Source organism: Capronia coronata (assembly GCF_000585585.1).
Source record: "Capronia coronata CBS 617.96 chromosome Unknown acBCG-supercont1.2, whole genome shotgun sequence".
Lineage (NCBI taxonomy): Eukaryota > Fungi > Ascomycota > Eurotiomycetes > Chaetothyriales > Herpotrichiellaceae > Capronia > Capronia coronata.
Window position 1 is genome coordinate 1,385,012 of NW_006912894.1, and position 20,605 is coordinate 1,405,616.

At 53.4% G+C, this 20,605-nt stretch overlaps 6 protein-coding genes across 6 annotated transcripts; 4 read left to right on the forward strand and 2 right to left on the reverse strand.

The window, feature by feature from the left end:
- Positions 1–238: 238 nt before the first annotated feature.
- On the reverse strand, positions 239–1,810 carry A1O1_02178 (uncharacterized protein; the record flags this gene model as incomplete). The annotated part of the gene is made up of 1 exon (XM_007723089.1): positions 239–1,810. One exon carries the CDS (start codon positions 1,808–1,810, stop codon positions 239–241), a length of 1,572 nt encoding a protein of 523 aa, XP_007721279.1.
- A 1,312-nt stretch (positions 1,811–3,122) lies between these two features.
- A1O1_02179 (uncharacterized protein) lies at positions 3,123–6,781 on the reverse strand (the record flags this gene model as incomplete). Its single annotated transcript, XM_007723090.1, has 3 exons — positions 3,123–3,262; positions 3,441–6,429; positions 6,497–6,781. 3 exons carry the CDS (start codon positions 6,779–6,781, stop codon positions 3,123–3,125), a joined length of 3,414 nt encoding a protein of 1,137 aa, XP_007721280.1.
- Positions 6,782–9,270: 2,489 nt separating this feature from the next.
- A1O1_02180 (60S ribosomal protein L23) lies at positions 9,271–9,676 on the forward strand (the record flags this gene model as incomplete). Its single annotated transcript, XM_007723091.1, has 2 exons — positions 9,271–9,421; positions 9,480–9,676. The coding sequence occupies 2 exons, from the start codon at positions 9,271–9,273 to the stop codon at positions 9,674–9,676; spliced, it is 348 nt and encodes a 115-aa protein (XP_007721281.1).
- Positions 9,677–13,758: 4,082 nt separating this feature from the next.
- A1O1_02181 (uncharacterized protein) lies at positions 13,759–15,675 on the forward strand (the record flags this gene model as incomplete). Its single annotated transcript, XM_007723092.1, has 4 exons — positions 13,759–14,171; positions 14,224–14,451; positions 14,505–14,541; positions 14,596–15,675. 4 exons carry the CDS (start codon positions 13,759–13,761, stop codon positions 15,673–15,675), a joined length of 1,758 nt encoding a protein of 585 aa, XP_007721282.1.
- Positions 15,676–16,925: 1,250 nt separating this feature from the next.
- Positions 16,926–18,102, forward strand: A1O1_02182 (ubiquitin carboxyl-terminal hydrolase L5; the record flags this gene model as incomplete). The annotated part of the gene is made up of 3 exons (XM_007723093.1): positions 16,926–16,976; positions 17,047–17,141; positions 17,247–18,102. The coding sequence occupies 3 exons, from the start codon at positions 16,926–16,928 to the stop codon at positions 18,100–18,102; spliced, it is 1,002 nt and encodes a 333-aa protein (XP_007721283.1).
- Positions 18,103–18,849: 747 nt separating this feature from the next.
- On the forward strand, positions 18,850–20,496 carry A1O1_02183 (uncharacterized protein; the record flags this gene model as incomplete). The annotated part of the gene is made up of 1 exon (XM_007723094.1): positions 18,850–20,496. One exon carries the CDS (start codon positions 18,850–18,852, stop codon positions 20,494–20,496), a length of 1,647 nt encoding a protein of 548 aa, XP_007721284.1.
- Between the last annotated feature and the right edge of the window lie 109 nt (positions 20,497–20,605).

Consider the following 20,605-nt stretch of genomic DNA (forward strand, 5'->3'; position numbering starts at 1 on the left):
AAAATAAGCTTGTTCTCCACATGCTTGTTTGCCCGACCATTGGTATTGGATTCACCAACAAGTGGGCGTCAACTCCTTAACCGGAGTTGTCATGGGGCAATGGCGATATCAAGACGAGACAAACTCTCGTCGCAGTCTTGAAGCTTGCCTCGTTCCAACCCCTAGATCCCTGTGAACTCTTCGGCAGCCGTGGTGAGTCCAGAACAAACAACTCAATATACGAATCATGTCAGTCGCCTCACTCGAGGAACCCCCACAGATTGTTCAAGCTCTCAGACAGACAAGGATGAGCGAACATGGCATTCTCCAGCTTGTCGTAGGCCAAGCCACCCAGCATGGCCAGCTGGACCATGCTCATGATCTCCCCGCCCTCGATGCCCAAGCACGCGAACCCCAGTATCTGCCTGGACTCGGCGTCGACCACGGCCTTCATCAGGCCCAGGGTTTCGTCCATCTCCAACGCGCGCGCGACGTACGACATGGGCATTTTGGCCACTTTGATTTGGAGGCTCAGGGTTCGGGCCGCCTTCTCGGTCAAGCCGACCCGGCCTAGCTGCGGATCTGTGAAGATGGTGTATGGAATCAGTCGGTCAGCGACGGATGCTTGATGACCTCCCGCAGCAGGAGGCTTACTACCGCCAGCACCGCCTGTGACCAGATTGTCCCGCAGCACGCGGAAGTCGTCGTATGCAACATGCGTCTGTGCCGGGCCGCCCTTGATGTCTCCCAGGGCATATATGTCTGGTGCCGAGGTGGCGAGATAGTCATCGACCTTGATATATCCGCGTGCATCGACCTCAATTCCCGCCGCAGCCAAGTTGAGTGCTTCGGTGTTGGGGTTTCTGCCTGTCGCGACCAGCAGATGGGAGGCGAGCAGCGATTTGATCCCTCCACCATCCTCATGGTCCTCCTGGTCGGCATTGCCCTTGCCATGATGTTCAATCTGTCCCAGCTCCAACTGCACCACAATCTGGCCCAGCGTGATGTTGGACACCTCCCGGACCCGCGCACCCAGATAGACATCAATGCCGGCATCGACGAAGATCTTGAGCATCTCTGCCGCGACGTCGGCGTCTTCATTCGGCAGCAGCTGCGCGCCGTGCTGAACCAGACTGACTCGAGCCCCAAATCGACGCATCATCTGCGCGAACTCGCAGCCGACGGCGCCGCCGCCGAGCACGACCAGATGCCGTGGCACCTCAGCCAGTTCCATGATGCTGGTCGAGTCGAGCACTCTGCCATTTGCGTTCTGCAGAACAGTGTCCGTGCCCCTCGCTTGCAGCGGTGCAGGGGAACAGCCGGCGTTGATGAAGATTTGGTCGCCGGTAAGCGTGAGAGTTGAAGAGACGGGACGGGTCTCTTCCTGATCCGCCGTCGTCGTTCCGCCGTTGTCCTCCCTCTTCGGCGTCGTGCGCGTCACCTCGACCGTCTTGGGTCCAGTGAAGCGCGCCGTCCCCATAATCAAATCCAGACCGTCGGTAGCTTTGATCCGATTCTCGCTGCCTGTCCGGAAACTCTCCACAATATCGCGCTTCCGCTGTCTCACCTTCTCCATCTTCAAGACCAGACTGTTCTTCTTGATCTGCACGCCGTAGTCGGCTGAGCGGCACGCCAGATGTGCGATCCGCGCGCTCGCCACCATTGTCTTGGTCGGCGTGCAGCCTTCATTTATGCAGGTTCCTCCCACATGTTTGGCTTCGATCAGAGCAGTCCGTCGGCCGGCTTTGGCTAGGGCCTGTGCAAGGGGGCCGCCGCCTTGGCCTGAGCCGATGACGATGGCTTCGTAATGGCTTGAGTCGGGTTCTGACATGTTGGTAATGATAGAACGACTGCGGACACTCTCGCTTCCGAAAAATCGATTGGTCGTGATTCCTGTCGAGCACGACTGACTTGACCACCAGCAGCGTTGTCTAAGGCCGACTTCCTTAGGCACCGCCGAAATGGACCTCGACGAGCGCAACTGGCCAGAAAGTGGTCGTCTTAAGGAGATGTTGTTCGGACCGGAAAGATGAGGGGATTTCCCTCTTATTCGGACACAATCGAACAACGATGCTGACAACCTCTCCACAAAATCGACCTTCAAAGTAAGGCCTTGCCAGTGTGCCGAGATCTTTGTTTTGCTGCTGTTTCTGGCCCTATTTCGAAGTATGATCGTTATCCCGTTGAACGCACAGAAAGGGAGACAACCGGTGCTCACGAGCGGAAGAAGGAGAAGAAAAAGGAGACAACCCTGTTCCCTGTTAGTACGGAGAGTATAGACGGGATACTATCTGATCCGTTCTCTCATGGGATCAAATAGATTTCGATATCTCCCCGTGGAGAATGAACCAGTTCTAAGCACGATACTGCTGAATCAGATTCAGATTCTGACCAGTATTTAGAACGCCCCGAACCCATGCGGGCTCCACCTCGCTAGGACATTGAGCTGCTCATGCAGGTGAATACGCATGTCTCATGTAGGGAAAGCTGTATGCATGCTGCTGAGTCACCATTTGTCCTTTGTCATGGCGATGTGGACGACTCACGGCTCCCTGTCAGCTCCAAGTCGACGTTGAAGCGGGGTTGAGCAACGACAAGATGCCCTACTCATGTTTAGAGTTGAAAACGGCGTCCCTCGATGGTATATTCTGTATACAGCCTACAGGTATTTCTTGAATTGAAGACTCCATACGTCGCGTCGGTGGACGCCCTGTGGAACACGTATATCATGATTCATGACTACAACGAGCACTATGTGTTCCCCATTATTTATCTCCCGGAAGAGACTTATTGTAGTGATGAAGGGAATCGATATCTTTACTGTAACTACTGATGGAAAGTACCCATACATAGTGAAGGGTTGTAGTCCATCAAGTCATGAATAGATTACAGTCGCATTGATGTCGATTCTCCACCACCCCGTCTGTACGTACTGAATTTCCTTGCCCTGATTATGATAAGAAAGAGCGAGAGAATTGAAAACAAACAAGCAGATAATCCCCTGCTACGGCGTGATTTCATTTCAACCTGTTTCCTAGCTTTGCTGCTGTTCACTGTTCACTGTTCACAGGAAAGACTGTCAGGGATGGGCACAACTCCTTTTAAGTCCCGTCCTGAATGTACCTGCAAGCCGTGCCCTTGTGCTAGTGATGCCCATTCACTCCGTTCGTGGCTTCTGTCATGTCACTGTCCTTGATCTCCTCCTGGATTCCAGGCACGCCAGTCTTACCCGAGAGTTGCTCGGGTTGTTCCCGGGCCAAACCTTCATGATGGACTTTGAGACCTATATATCACAACCGTTGTTAGAGCCATTGAACTAAGCCAGGTAGATCAATCAAGCATAGAAAACAAGGGTATGAGCAATGGTATCTGCAAAAGTATACCAGAGAATGATGCTGAACACCAAGGACTGGCACACGGGATGGTACTGGAGGACTTTGGATTTTCTTTTGGCAACTTACTGGTCGGGAAGGGGAACCATGAACTCCAGTCTTCAAGCATATACACCGAGATACTGCCCGGGCTGGGCTTCGGATCACTGCTGGTAGGATTCGGCGAAGGGACGGTCTTCTTCAACTCGCCTTGGAGACCCGGTGCACGGCGCAAGTTCTTCAATCTGGCAAACACCTTCAGCTGCGCTGCCATGGCGATCTCCACGATCGGTCGGCCGAGACAAGAATGTGGGCCGTATCCGTGGTGTATATACAAGGACCGATCACGGGTTGGGTCGATCTTCTTGGGATCTGGGAATACAGTCTCGTCCAAGCCGGCGCTGATGAAGTCCGTGTAGATCTGGTCGCCGGTTTTGATGTCCACCTTGGTGCCGTTGTCGTCAATGACGGTGTCGATGTTGGACTTGCGAAGCAGACCGAACGCCGCAGGGGCCAGACGATTGGCTTCGAGAGCGTAGCCTTTCAGCTTGTCAAAGTCTGCTGGGTCGTCGGACCATGCACACCTCTGGATCTCGGCCCAATGAGCATTGTAGTACTCGTCGGACAGATAGATGTCCAGCATCTGCGTGAAGTGTTGTGCTTGGGTCGCTACGGCAGCGGCTGCGGTGGGGATGATGGCCCAGACGACCTCGTCGACCTTCTTGCCGCCTTCGAATAGCCGTTTGAGGAAATTCACGCCGTAGTCTTCGAGGAGTTGGCCCGCCTTGCCCGTCGGGAACAGCTCGCCGAGGTGGAGCATGCTGCCGGCCTTGACGGCCTTACAGACGATCCCGATCAGCTTGGCCAGTCCGTCCGTGGCTGTTTTCGCGGACGAGCGCAGCTTGAAGGAGCTCGCCGCGTCGCCGTCCAGGAAGACATAAGCAAACAGTATGGCCAGGCCAAGGTATAGTTGGTCGACTTCAATCGCGACCGGATTCAGATCGCCATGCTTCTTGAGTGGGAGGTGGAACATGCGGGCAACGAAGATCGCATGCGACGGGTTGGCCACGTCGCGGCAGGCATCGAGCTGATACCATTCACCGCGGAGCCGTTCGGAACGTGCTACAACGAGCTGCGTAGTCAGGTCCTCGTAAAACTTCTGCACCTGTTCCAGGCCATTGACCGGGCAGTACATGGCGTGCTGAACCTCTTTGCGTTGAGCGGCGTTGGCTTCGCTGTCACCGCTCAACATGTAGTCATGGCCGGTGAGATAATAGGTATGCTGGCCCCAGGGGACATTGAAGGACTTTTTGTCGTTCAATACCTTAGTCACAGCTTTCCATGACCTGACCGAGGTTGGCACGCCAGCGTATGACGGCCGCTCGAAGTTATAGTCCTGCTCCTTGCCGAGCTTCTTCATGATCTTTCGGTTCTCTTCGGGGACTGTGAACGGGAACATGGCATAGACGGAGTTCCCGCGATAGTACAACGGAAGGGCTCGCATGAGCAGGATGTAGAAGCATCCACCCTGGGCGACGTCGGGATCCGACTTGACCGCCGACCAGCCCCAGTTGGTCAGGTTGGCCGGCGTATAATCGACTGTATAGAACCTGTCACCTCGAGTCAAGGCAACCGCATCAGCAAGAATCGTCCGTGAGACGGAGTATCCGGGACACAAGCCAGAGCCTGGGTCCAAGGGGTCCTTTGCATCTTCTGCCACCAAGCCGGGATACAGCTCGACGTAGTCCGGATGATGATAGAGTGCCTGCAACGAACGAGCCACGTCTTCGTCCTTGCTGATATCCGAGAAGCTTTTGTGGGGCTGGAGTTTGAAGAACTTGCGGAATTCGTTCAGTGTCGCTACATTCCATGCTCGAGCTTGCTTCATGCCCAAAGTCTCGATCAGCCTCATCACGACAGGCACGTTGCGTGGGCCAAAGGCACAGGCTACATCTTCGGTTGCGTCGCTGAGGATGTTGATCAGGTCTTCATCTCGGAAAGTGCCTCGTTCAGTCCGCTTGTATTTGCCAGAGTCGAGTTCCCATTTGGACGGGTCGGCATCCAGCTTACCCAGCCATTGGGCCAGCGCTTTGAATAGTTCGGCCTCCGTCACAGTGGAAATGTCTTTGTCTGGGAACAGAGATTGGTAGAGCTCATTGGTCCATTTCTCGTCCTTGACACTGATAGCCGAGTGCCATCTGTACACGAGATTGAATTCCACGCTGACTTGGTTCCCAACACCGCTGGGCACCCCAGCCTGATCGAAGACGTCACCAAAGTTCTTGCGAGGATCAAGGGTCCACGCGGTATCAGCCCGGTTGAGATTGAGGATCGTCCTCACATAGTCGTTTAGGATGATGTTGACGTACAAGCCGCACGTGATCAGGCGAGCTGTCTGAAAGAGATCGTTGTCCAGCTTAGCAATGCCTTTGCTGTCGTTCTCATCCCTAGGTATCTTGAAGCGGCCCCCTTCGTTGATTTCCTTCAACTGCATTGCAACGTAGTTGTGGAACCGGTTGAAGCAGATCACGATGGCACAGACACCTGGCGGAAATCCCAGGATACGGTTCTCGGAAAACGTGTCTGGCTTCAGCAGACCATCTTTGAACGTTCGAATCTTGCTCTGGGCTTCTTCGCTGCTGCCGTAGAGGGGTGCCAGGTCCAGATAGGAGGATGTTTTGACAGTCGAATAGTCGCGCTCGTTGGTATGGAAACAGTCATGGATGATGATGCTAGCGAGATAGAACAGCATACTCGAAAGCTTGTTTGGGTGCTCCCTGGCTTTCTCGCCTCTGGCAAAGACAGCATCAAAGATGACCCCAGGATCAGGAAGGACTCCTGGCTTCAAGGTCTGTGGTGTAACAGTCCTAGCATAAGAGGAGCCAGCTTTACCGAGGTGCGGATACATTATGTTGTTGTTGGAGCCATCCGCAGTGCGATACTTGAACTCATCGCCCTGATACGACAGTGGTGGATGCTCAAGAGTCTCCCAAAGCAATTTGATGAACTGGGCGGTTAAGGTATCGAGTGCTTGCGACCCTGCGGGCAATGAGGCTGCCAGCTTCAGGACCTTCTCCATCTGTGACACCAAGATGTCAGCCACAGCTCATATCTAGTTCGAAAGGGCTTTCAACATGGTTGCATACCTGATATTGACGATCATCCACGAGGCCGCCGTCAAAAAGAGTGGTATCGACCAGAGAATGAATGAGGCCAATATTCTCACCTAGGCGAGGTGCTTGAGACGCAACATCGGCGAGCAGTCTGGCCAGGAAAGGCCTTGCCTGGACTGAAGCTCCATTGATAACTGGATTGGAGGGATCCGTGCCAGAGCCAGCAATGCTTTCAAAGAAGCCCCTGATGGCACCAGTGATCCTGGAGCCAGCAACGCCCTCGTCAGAGTCCAAGAGTAGGTCGCGAGGTCCGTCCATAGCTGCGATGGATGTGACTGAGAATTTTTTCCTTCGCCATCATCTTCGTGTTGGCCCAAGGCTATATAGGCTGGGCCTGAGTACGCCAACAACACTGGGCAGTCTGCAGAAGCGGTGCTACAGAGGCGGCGGAGTAAGACGACATGGTGATCACGCATACACTGCTTCAAGGATAGGTACAGGCCAGAGCACAGGCATCAAGCAGAAAAGGAGTAAACAGACGTATCGCAAGGCCCTGGCGTTATAGCTCGCGGCTGAGTCCTGCGCTGAAGCTCACCGGCCAATGCATCACGACCAGGGATGACTGACCATTGGGGGGCCGCGAGATGGCAGTTTTCAATAGCCGCATCGTGATTGGTAATGGTCGCCTTGATGCGTGGGCTGTTGCCTTTCAGCTCGCCGTCCTGGAGTCTTCAGCAGCCTGATCAACATTGTTCCACCACTAGGCGAAGCAGGGGGCACACTGGGTGGCTTATTGAAATGTGCAGAGCTCGTGGGAGTGGAACCTGACAACGGTGTTGTAAGACGGTTGCCACTGAGGGGCAGTCAGCAGCGAGGTTTATATGTCAGTAAGCCGGCAAAGAACGGAGAGCGAGCATGAAGCCTGTGTAGCATGTGTGTATCTGTGCCGTGATAACGATGTTGGGAGACATATTAATTTGGTGTCAACGTCATTTCTAGTTGGCGGTCTAAGGTCTTGCTTGGATGGTGGTCGTGTGCAAAGGCTGCTTCATCAGGCCCCTTTTTGCGCATTTGCTCTTCTTACTGGCGTTGCGAGAAGTACCAACTGCATTGGTGGTGCACATGTCAACGCGAGACCCTCGGGGTCCATCGAGGCCAAAGAACGCCTTTTGGACCAGGGGATGCGCCAGGCGTCCGAGTCTAGCATTATAGGTAATATACGTAATACCGCGAGAGGCTGGCCTTACAGGATGCTGCCGCTGACCATCGAAACTGAGAGATGGTTCTTTTGCGTGATCGACTATCCCACTGTCGAGCTAGTTGAATGAGCGACTGTTGGCTCGACTATTGTTGTTGCCGCAGTCGAGTTTGCCTGCATCATGTCACCAACCGTGCATTAGAGAAACCTGCCTTGCTTGTGCAACCGATCGAGGCATCAGTGGTGGCTTTCTGCTGAAGGCCTGATCAGACTGGCGCTTAGGAGCATTCGACACGGGTCTTAGGCGGCCATACTGTAGGTTTTAAAATCTCAGCCTCCGCCAGCAGCTACCGCACAGGTCTCAATCAGGTGCGACGAGAGGAATTCTGTTGACTGTTTTGGTGGGGGTAAAGCATCTCCATGGCTGTGGTGTGAAGAGGATCTCTGCGTGAGGCTGGCTACGAAATATTGTATGTCCATATCGGCCGACTTGCAGAGCGCGGACTTCTTTCAGCCTCACTGATGGCAAGGTCTGATAGGTCAAGTCGGAAACAATTTCCCTTCTGGAGCACTGCTTCACAATCCACAGGGTCTTCTTCTTTGCGAAAAGCTCCCTAGCTTGATGACGACTCCAAGGCAACCTTCGTAGCCTTTCTGAGATACTTTATGGAGGCTAGGAAGAGTCATCAGTCTCTCAACCAGTTCGTGCATTCCTACCTGAGGCGGGAGATTTGAGCGTGAGATAGTAACTGAACACATTTGGTCAGGGAACAGAAGCTGACGAACAGGCGCAAGGCCTCCAAGGCACCTGCGTCCTCCAGAGCCCTTCGAACCCCCACAGATTATCTCAGGCATCGCCGATGGCTCTACCACCACTTGTAGTAAAAGGTCGTTGCCTTATTTCCGACGTTCATTTGAAGACTTTCAAAAGATGCAAGTATCACAGTATAATATCACAGTATAGTAGGGCTTACCAATGGAACACCCTTGAAGTTCGTTATGGGAAAAGTTCTAAAGTTGAAGAGGTTGAAGAGGTTTGAAGGGAGCCTGACACCGGGCCCTGAGACTTAGATCAGCCCCGCCAAGCCGCCAACTCATTCACGTGACTTAAAATGGCCAAGATTTTGTAGCCTTGGCATTCACACCCACGATTTTGCGCTTTTGGGATTGTTCGCGGCTTCTAGGTTGACTGCACCTCACTTTTCCCGAAAGTCCTAGACACCCATCCATTCAATCTCGCTACCGTCAACATGTCGAAACGAGGGTATGTCATCAAGTCCCTGTTGCATTTGTCCTCTGGCCTCAGTTTCTGGACCGGCAGGTTTGATTTTGTGAAGAAACATGATGGCTGACATTTATCGCCTACAGTCGCGGTGGTGCCTCTGGCAACAAGCTCAAGATGACTCTCGGTCTTCCAGTGTACGTCTCACCCGAAGTCGCGTTGCCCATCCATTCTCTCCTACCGTCGTAGTTCGAATTTCCGATTCCCGGCTAGAGGCAAACGCCTGTTTCCTTTGGAGTTGGGACGGGAAGGTTTAGGGCAATAGGGCGATGTGGACACATATCAGGTCGCAGTGGGAGGCTAATAGGTGACAACAGGGGAGCCGTCATGTCATGCGCCGACAACTCAGGCGCCCGAAACCTCTACATCATCTCCGTTAAGGGCATCGGTGCGCGTTTGAACAGACTTCCTGCTGCGGGTGTGGGTGACATGGTCATGGCGACTGTGAAGAAAGGAAAGCCAGAGTTGAGAAAGAAAGGTACGAGAATGCGAGATTGAAAAGCGAAGTTTGGAGGAAGGCTGACATTTCTGTCCAGTTATGCCAGCTGTCGTTGTCCGACAATCGAAGCCCTGGAGACGGCCAGACGGTATCTACCTCTACTTCGAAGACAACGCCGGTGTCATCGTGAACCCCAAGGGCGAAATGAAGGGCAGTGCTATCACAGGGCCGGTGGGCAAGGAGGCAGCTGAGCTGTGGCCCAGAATCGCCAGCAACAGCGGTGTGGTGATGTAAATTGGGCAAAAAGATGTGGAGTTATTTCGAGAGAGCAAAGCCTTGTGTCCATGAAAGGACTCGGGACGCATTTCTGCGGCAAAGTTGAGAGCAAAGAAGCTGTCACAGGCCGCTCAAGTTCCAATGATACCATGAACGACCCATCTTCGCGCCCGAAACCGCATCCGTGTCTTTATCGTTCGAAACATTTTCCCACTATGGCTTGGCTCAACTTCATGGTACAGGCCCATTCGGGTCGGGATATTTCTTGAACGGGACAGATAATCTTTCCCTGCAGCTCAGGCTTTCACAGAAATGGGGACATGGCGGCCTCCATGAGACTCCCAGCATGCTCTGCGTATACATGATGCCGCCTTTGGTTGAGACGAATATGGCACAAATATGGCTGATGCTGTCTGAATTGCATGCATGCAAGAGCCCTTCTATGACCTGGCCGACTGCCCAACCCGCCCAGTTCATGAATTGGACGGACCGTAATAGTGACACGTAGAAACCGATATCTGGTCATCGCATCGTTTATATGAACCCTGATATCGCTGAATCATGTCGACGCCCAGTAGTAGGACAGTTCTTCATCTCACCAGAAGGCTGTCTTCCGTCCTCTATTTCCTTGACCTCTGCATTTGGTTACTAGTGGAGAATGCACCTGCCAGGGATGCTTATCATTCCAACCCATCGAGCCTTATTTCCTGTGCCTGGTCGGAAAGAGCAGGCCTCGCGGTATACCTGCAAGAAGCTGACGCCGAATCCTGTGGCCTGAACTCCGAAAGAAACGTTGCAAACGCAAAGATGCATTTTGCTACCCTTCAAGGAAGTCATAGCTAACATACTGGATCTCTGGAACTTCCCGGCTCGTGTTACGTGACAGGTAACTCTCAGGCCCAGGTCCTGACAAGCCATCAAATCTTGTAACATTGTTATGCTGGGATGCCCGTGCCGCAGCCTGAAGTTGAGGCCAGGATATGCAACAACGCGTGCCTCAGGACAACATGCCTATTCAATCAAGGGCAGGAAACCGTCTATTGCAAGCACCATGCAGCCTGAACCAGATCAATCTTGACTCTGGAACTTTCAGGCTGGACATCTCACTCGGCAGGTCCGGCAACAGCCAGCCTTCTCCGGATGAAGATCGCAAAAGAAATCTTTCGTCGCGCTTCAGACCCCATAACTGAGGGCTTCGCCATCGCCAACGGGACTGGTACATCAAGTCAAAGCGAATGATGATGCCTGGCCAACATCACCCTGAACGCTAGGTTTGAGAGCATACCCCAGTCGTCAGACATGCTCTTGCAATCCTCTGCTTGAACCTCCCACCGATCGTTGCCTTTGAAAAGCCCCACGTGACCTTGAATCCAGAGGTTGATATCTCGCCGAAGCAGCCAGCATAGTGCGCCATCTCCGTACGTATCATGGACGGCCATTTGTCGATGGTCTGTCAGAGCTTGATGCGATTTGGAGCTGGCGATCGGCAGCGATCTTGAAGGCTAAGCGAGGGGAAAGAGAGGACATCAATCAAAGCTCCAAACCTGCCATATGTCAACTGGCTCAAGTGGCTCCAACCCAACGGATTTGTCCAGACTTCTGGTAAGCGAGCTTCAAGGGCGCTTGCTCCGAATCCAGCTAGGGGTTCTGGACGAGCGAGGAATGCTACGAATGGACGTTGTTCTGCTGGGTCCTCTACGTCCCGCTCGCGCAGCAATGGGCTCGCTTTATTTCCAACCACAGATCAAGTCCATTCCCTTGTGACAGCTGGAGAGTTGACGGATGTCGGTTTGATGCTTCGGTGCGCCTCGCGATAGGCTCCACCATTTCAACCTCAAGTTTTGGAAATTGACTTTCACGGGTCAACTACAGCTTTGAAGTTGTTCAACGCTCATGGCCCAAAAGCTCCTTCATTGATAGGACAACTTGTAACGATGCGCTGGCAACTCCTTGAAGCCCTTCGAGCAAATGGTAATCCACAACAGAGACCGAACACTGTGCTGGCTCCTCGGTGGCCCTGCCTTCTGGTGTCTGGGAGCAACTGAAGCCTTCTCAACTCCATCATCAGGCTGCCCTGTTGTGGACTACTGGAACAACGCATTCCCGGGTTGCAGCCTGAAGACCCTTGTAACATTCGTACTGATCTCGTCCTTCTCGCCTAATCATGGCAAATTGGACGCCGTGGCTGGTTCCCAGATCTTCCGTGTTGGTCAAAGCGATCAAGAGTCACAGAGGGTTGCGTCAAAGGCGATCAAACTTGCGCTTACAGCTCGCGAGACTCATCCAGACGGACGGATTTGGCGTTACGCGGGCCAAGTGCTCATGCGGCTGCTGCAGGCACAGCTAGTCAGCGATCGAGGACAGTCCGAAGTCAGGCGTTCTGCCCAGACCCAATCGGACACACTTCATACCGCGACGGATACACTCCTCAACAGCTGCCTCTTCGGTCTGTAGCTTCGTGCAGCCCGGCACCACTCTTTCAGCTCGTCTTGGCAGCAGGACGCCATATTGTCCTTGCTTTTATGGTTCTGACCGTAACGCCGGCAGCAAGCACCATCTTGCGCAGATTCTTATATTCGATCACAGTCTCGCCACGTTCTACAGGGCTGCAATTGGTCCATGCAGTCCCGAAATCTTACGTTGAAAGGCATCATTCCACCTACCCAGGGCGTGGCATTGATGCTGTATGGTCCGTCATCTCGCTCCCCCGTCAGGCTGATGCAGTGCTGGGTCTCCTCACTTGATCCGAGCCTGGGGTACACGGTGGTCCGATTAGGCGATCCACCAGCCTGGTTGCCAAACACCAAAATGTCCTCCTGCCAGGCTCCCAAGTTGGCGCGTCCATCAGCTCTGAATCATCGCCTGCCACAAGTTTTGTCTCTATTGTCACTGTCATGTGCACTGGCTCTGAGAGGCCAAATGCATCTCATGCCTGGCTTCACTATCTTGAGCTAAATCTCGGCAGCAAGTGGGCGATTCGCGACATAGGTCTCGCCCGACCTGAAAGCCATTCGATATCGCCCACTTGTTTGCTCCTAGGCCCCAAAGAGACATCCCCCAGGCAGGTTAGGGCTGCGTAGGGTAGTTGAAAGCCTTTCCCAAGGCTCATCCTGGACCACATCGAGCCAAGGCCAGGGAAATGGCAGCTGCACGACCAGCGGCGGGATTTCTTTGACAGCCCTCAACTGCGGCCAAACACAACCTGCCACCAAATCCCCATTGTCGGCTGCCAGGCTGTGTCATCCTGGCCGCCCGAGTCCAGTAGACCTATCACCGTTGACTGGTCTCTTGCTTCACATATTCAACTGTGGATTCTCTATGCGACAGCATGGCAGAAGCCCATGTCCAGAGATTGAAAAGGTAAACCCCGCTGGGGCACGCTGCCCGAAGAAATCCAGGCTGAGTTCTCTTCATCCCATTGCACGATCATTGTTGTGTGAATGCCCCTTAGGCTCTGCGTGGCGGCAGTAGCTTCGCGACCGCTTGTTTCCAGCCGCACGAATCTTGTGATCATGAGTCCAGCTCATTCGAGCTCTAGTACTCGTCCTTCTGGCCATGCTTTCCCTTCTGGCCGCCCAGAACACCTTCCACTGACAACCAAGCCGATCCCCCGGGTATGATGACATACCTATGTTTCGCACTCTCTCCGCTTGCTTCTGCTGACCATAGCTTGGTGGATGACGGTTGATGATTGCTATCCTTTGATCCACCTGGCCATCTCTCCTTCAATCTGGGTCGACTTCTGCAAGTTATTGCTCCGCCAGCTTACCGTCACCCTGCGGATCTTTTGTGGGGAGCATCATTCTCACATTCAGCCTTACCATTTATACAAACATCCTCTCTATTCATTCTGCCTCCTCCCTGTCTCTGACACCTGTTCCTCTGCCGGTTCTCGGAGGGAAAACGTTGCTCAAGCCAAAGAAAGCAAGCAGCTGATTTGAAGAGTTTTCTCCAGTCGATGTGAGCTGCTCGGCACTCCCACTGCGCGACTTCTAGTGAGGTGCTTCTTACCTCAGGAGTCGCACAGTAGGTGCTCGGTGCCGCCGGCCTCGTGTCTCAACGATTGCACACCACCTAGGTACTCGAATTTTGCAAGGAAGATGGCTGGACCGGGAGGGGGCCCGCCACGTAAGAGCCATACCAAGTCGCGCAAAGGGTGCAAGACTTGCAAGAAACGTCACATCCGCTGCGACGAGCAGTTTCCCCAATGCCGAAACTGCACCAAACATAACTGCCGATGTGACTATATGGACATGCCAGCTGCGGGAGAAGATCGCCTGATGGGATCCCAACCTCCAGACCTTCTCATGTCCCCAGACCTACAACATCGACTCGACAAGTGGCGTATCACTGGGGAGTCTCCTCTGGCCGAACTACAGGTTGGAGACACAATATACTGGACACGATTTTCCACGATTGACTTGCGCCTTATTCACCACATTGTGACATTGTCGACCGACATGTATCGCAGGGGATATAGCACTTGTACCGTTTGGGGACTGAAAATGGACTCGTAAGAACTATTCCAGCTTTGAAAAGGTGACTGATGGTGATGTGGGATGCAGGCTCATTTCTGTGGCTCTGTCTCACGACTTCACCATGAGCGCTCTGCTTGCTTTGTCGGCGTCTCATCTTGCATGGCAGACGAAAAATGCGGATACAGACAACCTGGCGTATCACCATCGAGGAGTGGCTCTCAAGGGTCTCCATGAAGCCATTGGAATGTTTTCCAGAGAGAACTCTGAGGCGATTCTTGCAACTTCTATCATGCTGTCATGGCAATCGACAGACTGGTACTATCACAAGTCTTGACACCCTGGCCGTTCTCTTCTCTAACAGCGAACAGGCGAGGCTGGGCGTCGTTGCAGCAAGGCATCTCGACGGTATGTTTGACGATTCCGATTCTGGTGCCCCAAAACAGTGCTTACGACCAGTAGGTGCTGAGCGCCATGAGACAATGGTTGCACGAGTCTGATTTAGCCAAATACCTTGAATCTCAGCGGGCAATGGCACGAGCGAGGATTGCAGCCCCCCCGGCTCTGTCGCATTCCCAACTTGCCATACCACATGAAGATATGCGACGACTTGAGCAGATCACAACGGCCATCCACAACTTACGCCTCCGACTTCCTGCGAGTGGAGAGTTGGTGGAGCACGCCGGACAGCTTGTCGAGTACTTGCAGGACCTGCAACGAGACTTACACCTTCAAGCACCCGATCAAGCGTTCGCACGATTGCAACCGCTGAGAGATCTTATCTTTTGGCTGCCCGCCCAAATCCTCCGATCATCCGAATCTGACCTGGCTCCTCTGGCTCTGCTCTCGCATCTCTATGCAACCGCTCTCGCAACTGAGCCTCTATTTCCTGAAATTGGTGGCGCATATCTGGGTAGTATGTCGGTAGCTTCGTTGGAGAACGTCCACGAGGTTCTCCGGGCCAGAAGGGCCACGCAGCCTCACGATACAGGCGTGCAAGTGGCGCTGTCGCTGATTGAGATCCCCGTCCAGATCTTGACATCGTACCGGTTACGACAACGGCACAACAGCCATACCACCAGTCAAGAGGTCGGGCTGTATCGATACTCGCCGCAAGGCAGTCCTTTCATGACATCGCACATGCCGCTGTCTTCTTCCACAAGCGACACTTCCACGCCGCCAGTTTACACTAATTCGCCTCTCCATGCTCCCAGCCACCAAGGCGGGCTATCGATCCCGAACTCGGCATATTTCCAGGCCGCGCTGGGGCCTAGCAGCGAGCTACGACGGGAACCTTCTTTCCCTTCCATCGCACGCGCAAATTCGTGGAGTGAACGGCGTCGAATGGGCTCCGGTAGTCCGCAGGCTATGGGGATGATGTATAGCTCTTCAGCATCAGTGCAACAGCCGCGGAGCAGCCACGAGATGTCAGTGGCCGGGTCGAAAATGGACTATTTTGGACAGGTCCAAGCACCGTACAACCCATACGGCAGCACAGACATCAATGCTCGGTTCGTCATTCCTTCACAACTCTCGACTTGACGGACCTCGCGACTGAGTATTTGTGGACAGGACTCCCCCAGCATTCGCTCATTTCCCTAGGGAATTGGACAAGGGAAAAGAGAGGCTAGGATAATGACACGGTGATGGCATGACGCATGTTATGACGGGCAAAATATCATGATGCTGGTGGCAAGTCGGATTAGCGAGGCGTTGAAAAATTCAGGGACTGTCGGCGTGCGAATCGCTGGGGGCACGATCGAAAGGGCAAGGCTCTGAAGGTTCGGTCAGGACAATCGTTTGTTGCGGTGAACGGTCTAAAAGTCTCGGTTGGAAAGGTTCGGTCGGTTGGTAATGTCATCTGGACGGTGCGCCTTACTTACACTGTGCAAGATCCATTTTGGGGGTGTTGTTGTTCGCCAATACGCATGATATGAAGTTGGGGGCAATTTTGGTCGGTTCTGATTTCGTCGCATTTCACGATGGTCCACAGCCTTGGAATATGTGCAATCCTGCTCGGTATCGGCGACTCTTGTTTGGTCACTCTCGGAGGTTCTTTCTCTGCTCAAGGGGAGATGAAGGGACGCTGTTCGTTCATTAGAAGCAACACAAGCGAAGCACCAACTAATGATCTTCCTGAATCGCAGAGGATGCTGACATTCAACGGGTTTCAGCTTTGTACCTGGTTCATAGCATGTTTATTTTAGTTGATTGCTCAACCCATCTTGAGCACCTAGATGCACGAAGCAGGTGGCTTTCAGTTCAGATTCGGCGAATGGTGGTTTGTTTGGCATGATCTGGAAATTGTTTCTGCTGCGAAGGCCGCGAACGACCGCGATGATCCATGCGTTGACCCAGATGGGCATGTGTTAGTAATTGAGCAGTTCCCTATTGGAACATCTTGTAAAGAGGCATTGGTCAAATAACGGAAAGGAAGTGTCAGTACCTTAGGCATGTAGGTAATTGTGACAGCTGAGAAGTATTGAGGTTTGACGAGATCAACGTCATAAATATTTCTGTCCCAGCGCAGTTCAACAAGTTGATATCGCAGGCAGTCAAGTCAACAAGATACAATCGAGAGTGAATCGCATCTTCCATCCTCCTACTACTAGTACGGCTGTCCTGGGTTCATAACATTGCGGGCTCCTACAAATCCGCACCTTGCGTTTCGACACCGACGTTTTAAATTGCAACTCCCACCCCGGCGCAGGTTGGACTCTGCACATCGCCATCGCTCGCCCGTGCCACATCCGGGCCTGCGCCTTCGAAGTCCTCCTCTCTGCTCACCAGCAATGGCGGAAGATGCATCTGCGGGCGGCTGGAGTACCATCGAATCAGACGAAGTGAGTGGGCGCCTTTTCCGGCTTCACGGTGTGGAATGAGCCGCGGCCGCTGACCGGCGGTTTTATGCAGGGTGTCTTTACATCGTTGATTGAACAGCTAGGAGTCAAGGGAGTGCAGTTCGAAGAGCTGATCTCGTTAGACGCCGACTCCATTCGTGCTTTGAGGTAACGTGAAAGTCGTGCGTAGCCCTGTCCTGTCTGGTCATAAGCTCTTTCGCCAGACCGCACTTTCTATGCAGAGGCCAGTGCTAACACCTCTTCTTGGGACAGTCCTGTCTACGGCGTCATTTTCCTCTTCAAATGGATCGGTTCATCATCCGAAAACAAAGGAGTTCCCCAAGACGGTTCATACGACCCTGCAGCAGTGGAGGATGAAGGACTATTCTTTGCCGCCCAAACGATCCAAAATGCCTGTGGCACACAAGCCATTCTGTCAGTCATTCTCAACAACGACCAGTCCAGTGATGCGTCATCTTCCGGCGCGGATGCGACGCGAGCAAGAATCGATATAGGACCTGCACTACAAGAGTTCAAGGACTTTACAACGGGCTTCGATGCGGGCTTGAGGGGAGAGTCATTGTCCAATTCGGACTTGATTCGAGAGACACACAACAGTTTTGCCAGGTCAAGTCCGTTTGCGGACGAGACCCAGCGTGACGCGAGCGCCGGCACAGAAGACGTCTTCCATTTCATTGCGTATACGTGCCACCACGGCAAGTTGTACGAGTTGGACGGATTACAACCCTACCCGATCTCTCATGGCGACTGCACCCCGGACGAGTTCCCCGAGAAGATCATCCCCGTGCTCCAGAGGCGGATTGAACGATATCCGCCCGGCGAAGTGCGGTTCAACCTTATGGCTGTCTGTCAGGACTTGAGGATCAAGGCCCAAGAGTTTCAGGACTATGAGAGTCTGACGCGGGAGAAGCGGAAACGCGCGCAATGGGACTGGGAGAATGCTCTTCGGCGGCATAATTTCGTCGGCTTTACGGGCGAGGTGCTCAAGGGCGTGGTCGCGATGAAGCTCAAGGATGGAACGTATGAGACTTGGGTGGAGGAGGCGAAGAAGACGACGGAGAAGAGAATGAGAGAACGAGCCGCGAGAGGCCAGGAAGGCGCGGCTTGAGGAGAGACATGACTCCAGTCAGATCAATGTCCCAAGTGACCTCGACGGTTCTCTGCCAGAGCGGAGAGAAGACCTGAGGTCTCTGATACTACCTGTATGAGATATTGACGCAAAGCGCATAATTTATTCAGCTCCAATCTGCTGGGCCACCTCGTTTGAACTTCCTGTGGCATCAAAGCATAATCTCGTCCTTAGTATTGTGCCTGATTGACAATAGAACCGAGTTACTAATGGCATTTCAAGTTGTGCTACGCAATCAATTGATTCATTCATTCATTCACTGCATGGGAAAAATTCCCGGCCAAGACATGTTTCCTCTTTGGGCTAGTATGGGCGCCACGACGCTGATTGGTGGATGGGGGACCGTAGAGGATCAAGAGGAAGATGAAGATGCGATGGCGACGGCCATGAATGGCATTTCTATCGGCCCGCTGTATTCAGACTACAGACTATTCTGCCAGACCCTTGCATTCACTACAACCAGATTCACTCGTATTGTTGACTCTTTCGGGTCGCTCCCCATTCATTCCTATTGTCTCTGAACAAGCAGCACGCGCGGGTTCCCACAATAGCTTCGCTTCTGCCAGGACTCCTACTTCTTTCTATCCTCTGGACTTCTTCTGCCACTCTCAAACCTTTTCAACATTCCCCTTGGGTCTTCTTTGCACAGTCAAATCATTAACCTCTCATCCAGTGCATGGGAAAAAGCATTCAGCTAGTACTCTTGTCCTTTCATTGCTCTTTACCATGTCTGCCATGGAGATCGACTCAATATGGCAGTCCGCCTTTGGCGAGTCCACGCGGCCCGAACTCTACACTTCTCGAGAACTAAATGAGGATGGCTTCCAACCGTTGAGCGACCCCCAAGCATTCCTCCTGAACATCCCTACGCTCAGCAAAAAGCAACTTTACGCCGCCAGTGCCAACAACCAGATTGCCATGAAATTGGCTCAGGACGAATACATGGATTTGGAACGACAAATCGCAAACCTCAAAGGCAAGAACCATGCCAAGAATCCTCAAGCGCTGCCAGAACACAGTGTCTTCGAAGAACGCAAGGAAGCTGCTCTTTACAACTACAAATACGAGCCTAACCGACCCGCCTTGCTCCATGCCGGCATTCCAGGGCTGAGGCATGCCGAGGATCTCACAGAGCGAGAAAAGCACGATGTCCGACTGTTTCAGGAACCGTTCGAGCAGGGCGGCTTCGTCCCCAAGGAGAGGGAGTACAAGGCCAAATTGGCGAACGCCCGCAACCCAAAGAACCCGGATGGTTGGGTCCCTGTCGTCAAGGAGGGCAAACCCCTGATTCCCAAACTGCAGACTCACCATGATGAGTACAACATCACCTACGTGCGACGAAATGTCGATGAGAATGGGGAAATCATCCGGCCGCAGACCCCAACCAGTGAAGTGTCGGGCGAAGCGCCGTCCAAGGCGGTGGACAAGCGGCTGACGCGCACCCGCTTCGACGGCAAGAAGCACCCGCCCACGCGGGAGGTGTCGGAAACCCCGTCGGCCGCGTCCACCCCCGGCAAAAAGAGGGCGAGCACCCCGGCGGCGGACGGAGGTGCAGAGACACCGAATGCAAAGCGCCAGAAGGTGAATGCTCAGGGCAAGCCGAAGCACCCAAACCAATACACCAAGGCACGAGAAGCACGAGAGCTGGCCGCCGACACAGCTGCAGCTCAGAATGCTCCGGCCACTGGCCCTACCAAGGAATCTTGGCAAGGGCTGTCGCCTGACGAGCTGCGTGCTCGCAAGTGGACAGACGAAGAGCTCGTCGAGGCGGTCAAGCACAACCACTTATGGTTGCATGATGATCCCAACCAGGCGGAAGATTGGAAAGAAAAGATTGTGAACGGCGTCAACCCTGTGCGAAGCTTCAGCATGTTCAAGAAGTGGGCATACTGGAAGGCAGAAAACAAAGACAAGAGACCTCGAAGCAAGAAGACGCCGGCGGCAAATCAAGCCAATGAAGCTACAGACGATGCGAAGCCCAAACGCACGCCCACAAAGCTGAAGCTGCGAGCAGATTATGGTGGCACGCCGCCCTCTATTGCACCAATGGCCGAGACAGTCGACGTAGCGGAGGCTCAAGACAATGCGAAGCCAGCTGGTCGATCGAAGAAAGAATCGAACCGACAAGGGCCGGTGGGAATCAAACATCTGATGAATCATGACGAAGAGGAAGACGGAGTCCAGGCCGAACTGGCAACGGAGCAGGAATCGAGACAGGAGCACGCTGTTTCCGTGGAGAACGGTGTGCAGTTGAACGGCGGCTCGGGCTGGAGACCCGGCCTGAAGAAGGAAGAAAGCGACTCCATATCCGTGGCTGATATCACGCCTCCAAAGAGACGCTCTCTACGGAATACTAGACGAACCAGCGATTGATAGAACGAGATTGGTGGTTGGACATAAAAACGGTCACTCATATCAGGTGATAGGCGCATGACACATCCACATTTTCCAGACAGATTGGATGGGTAGTTGCTGGAACTGC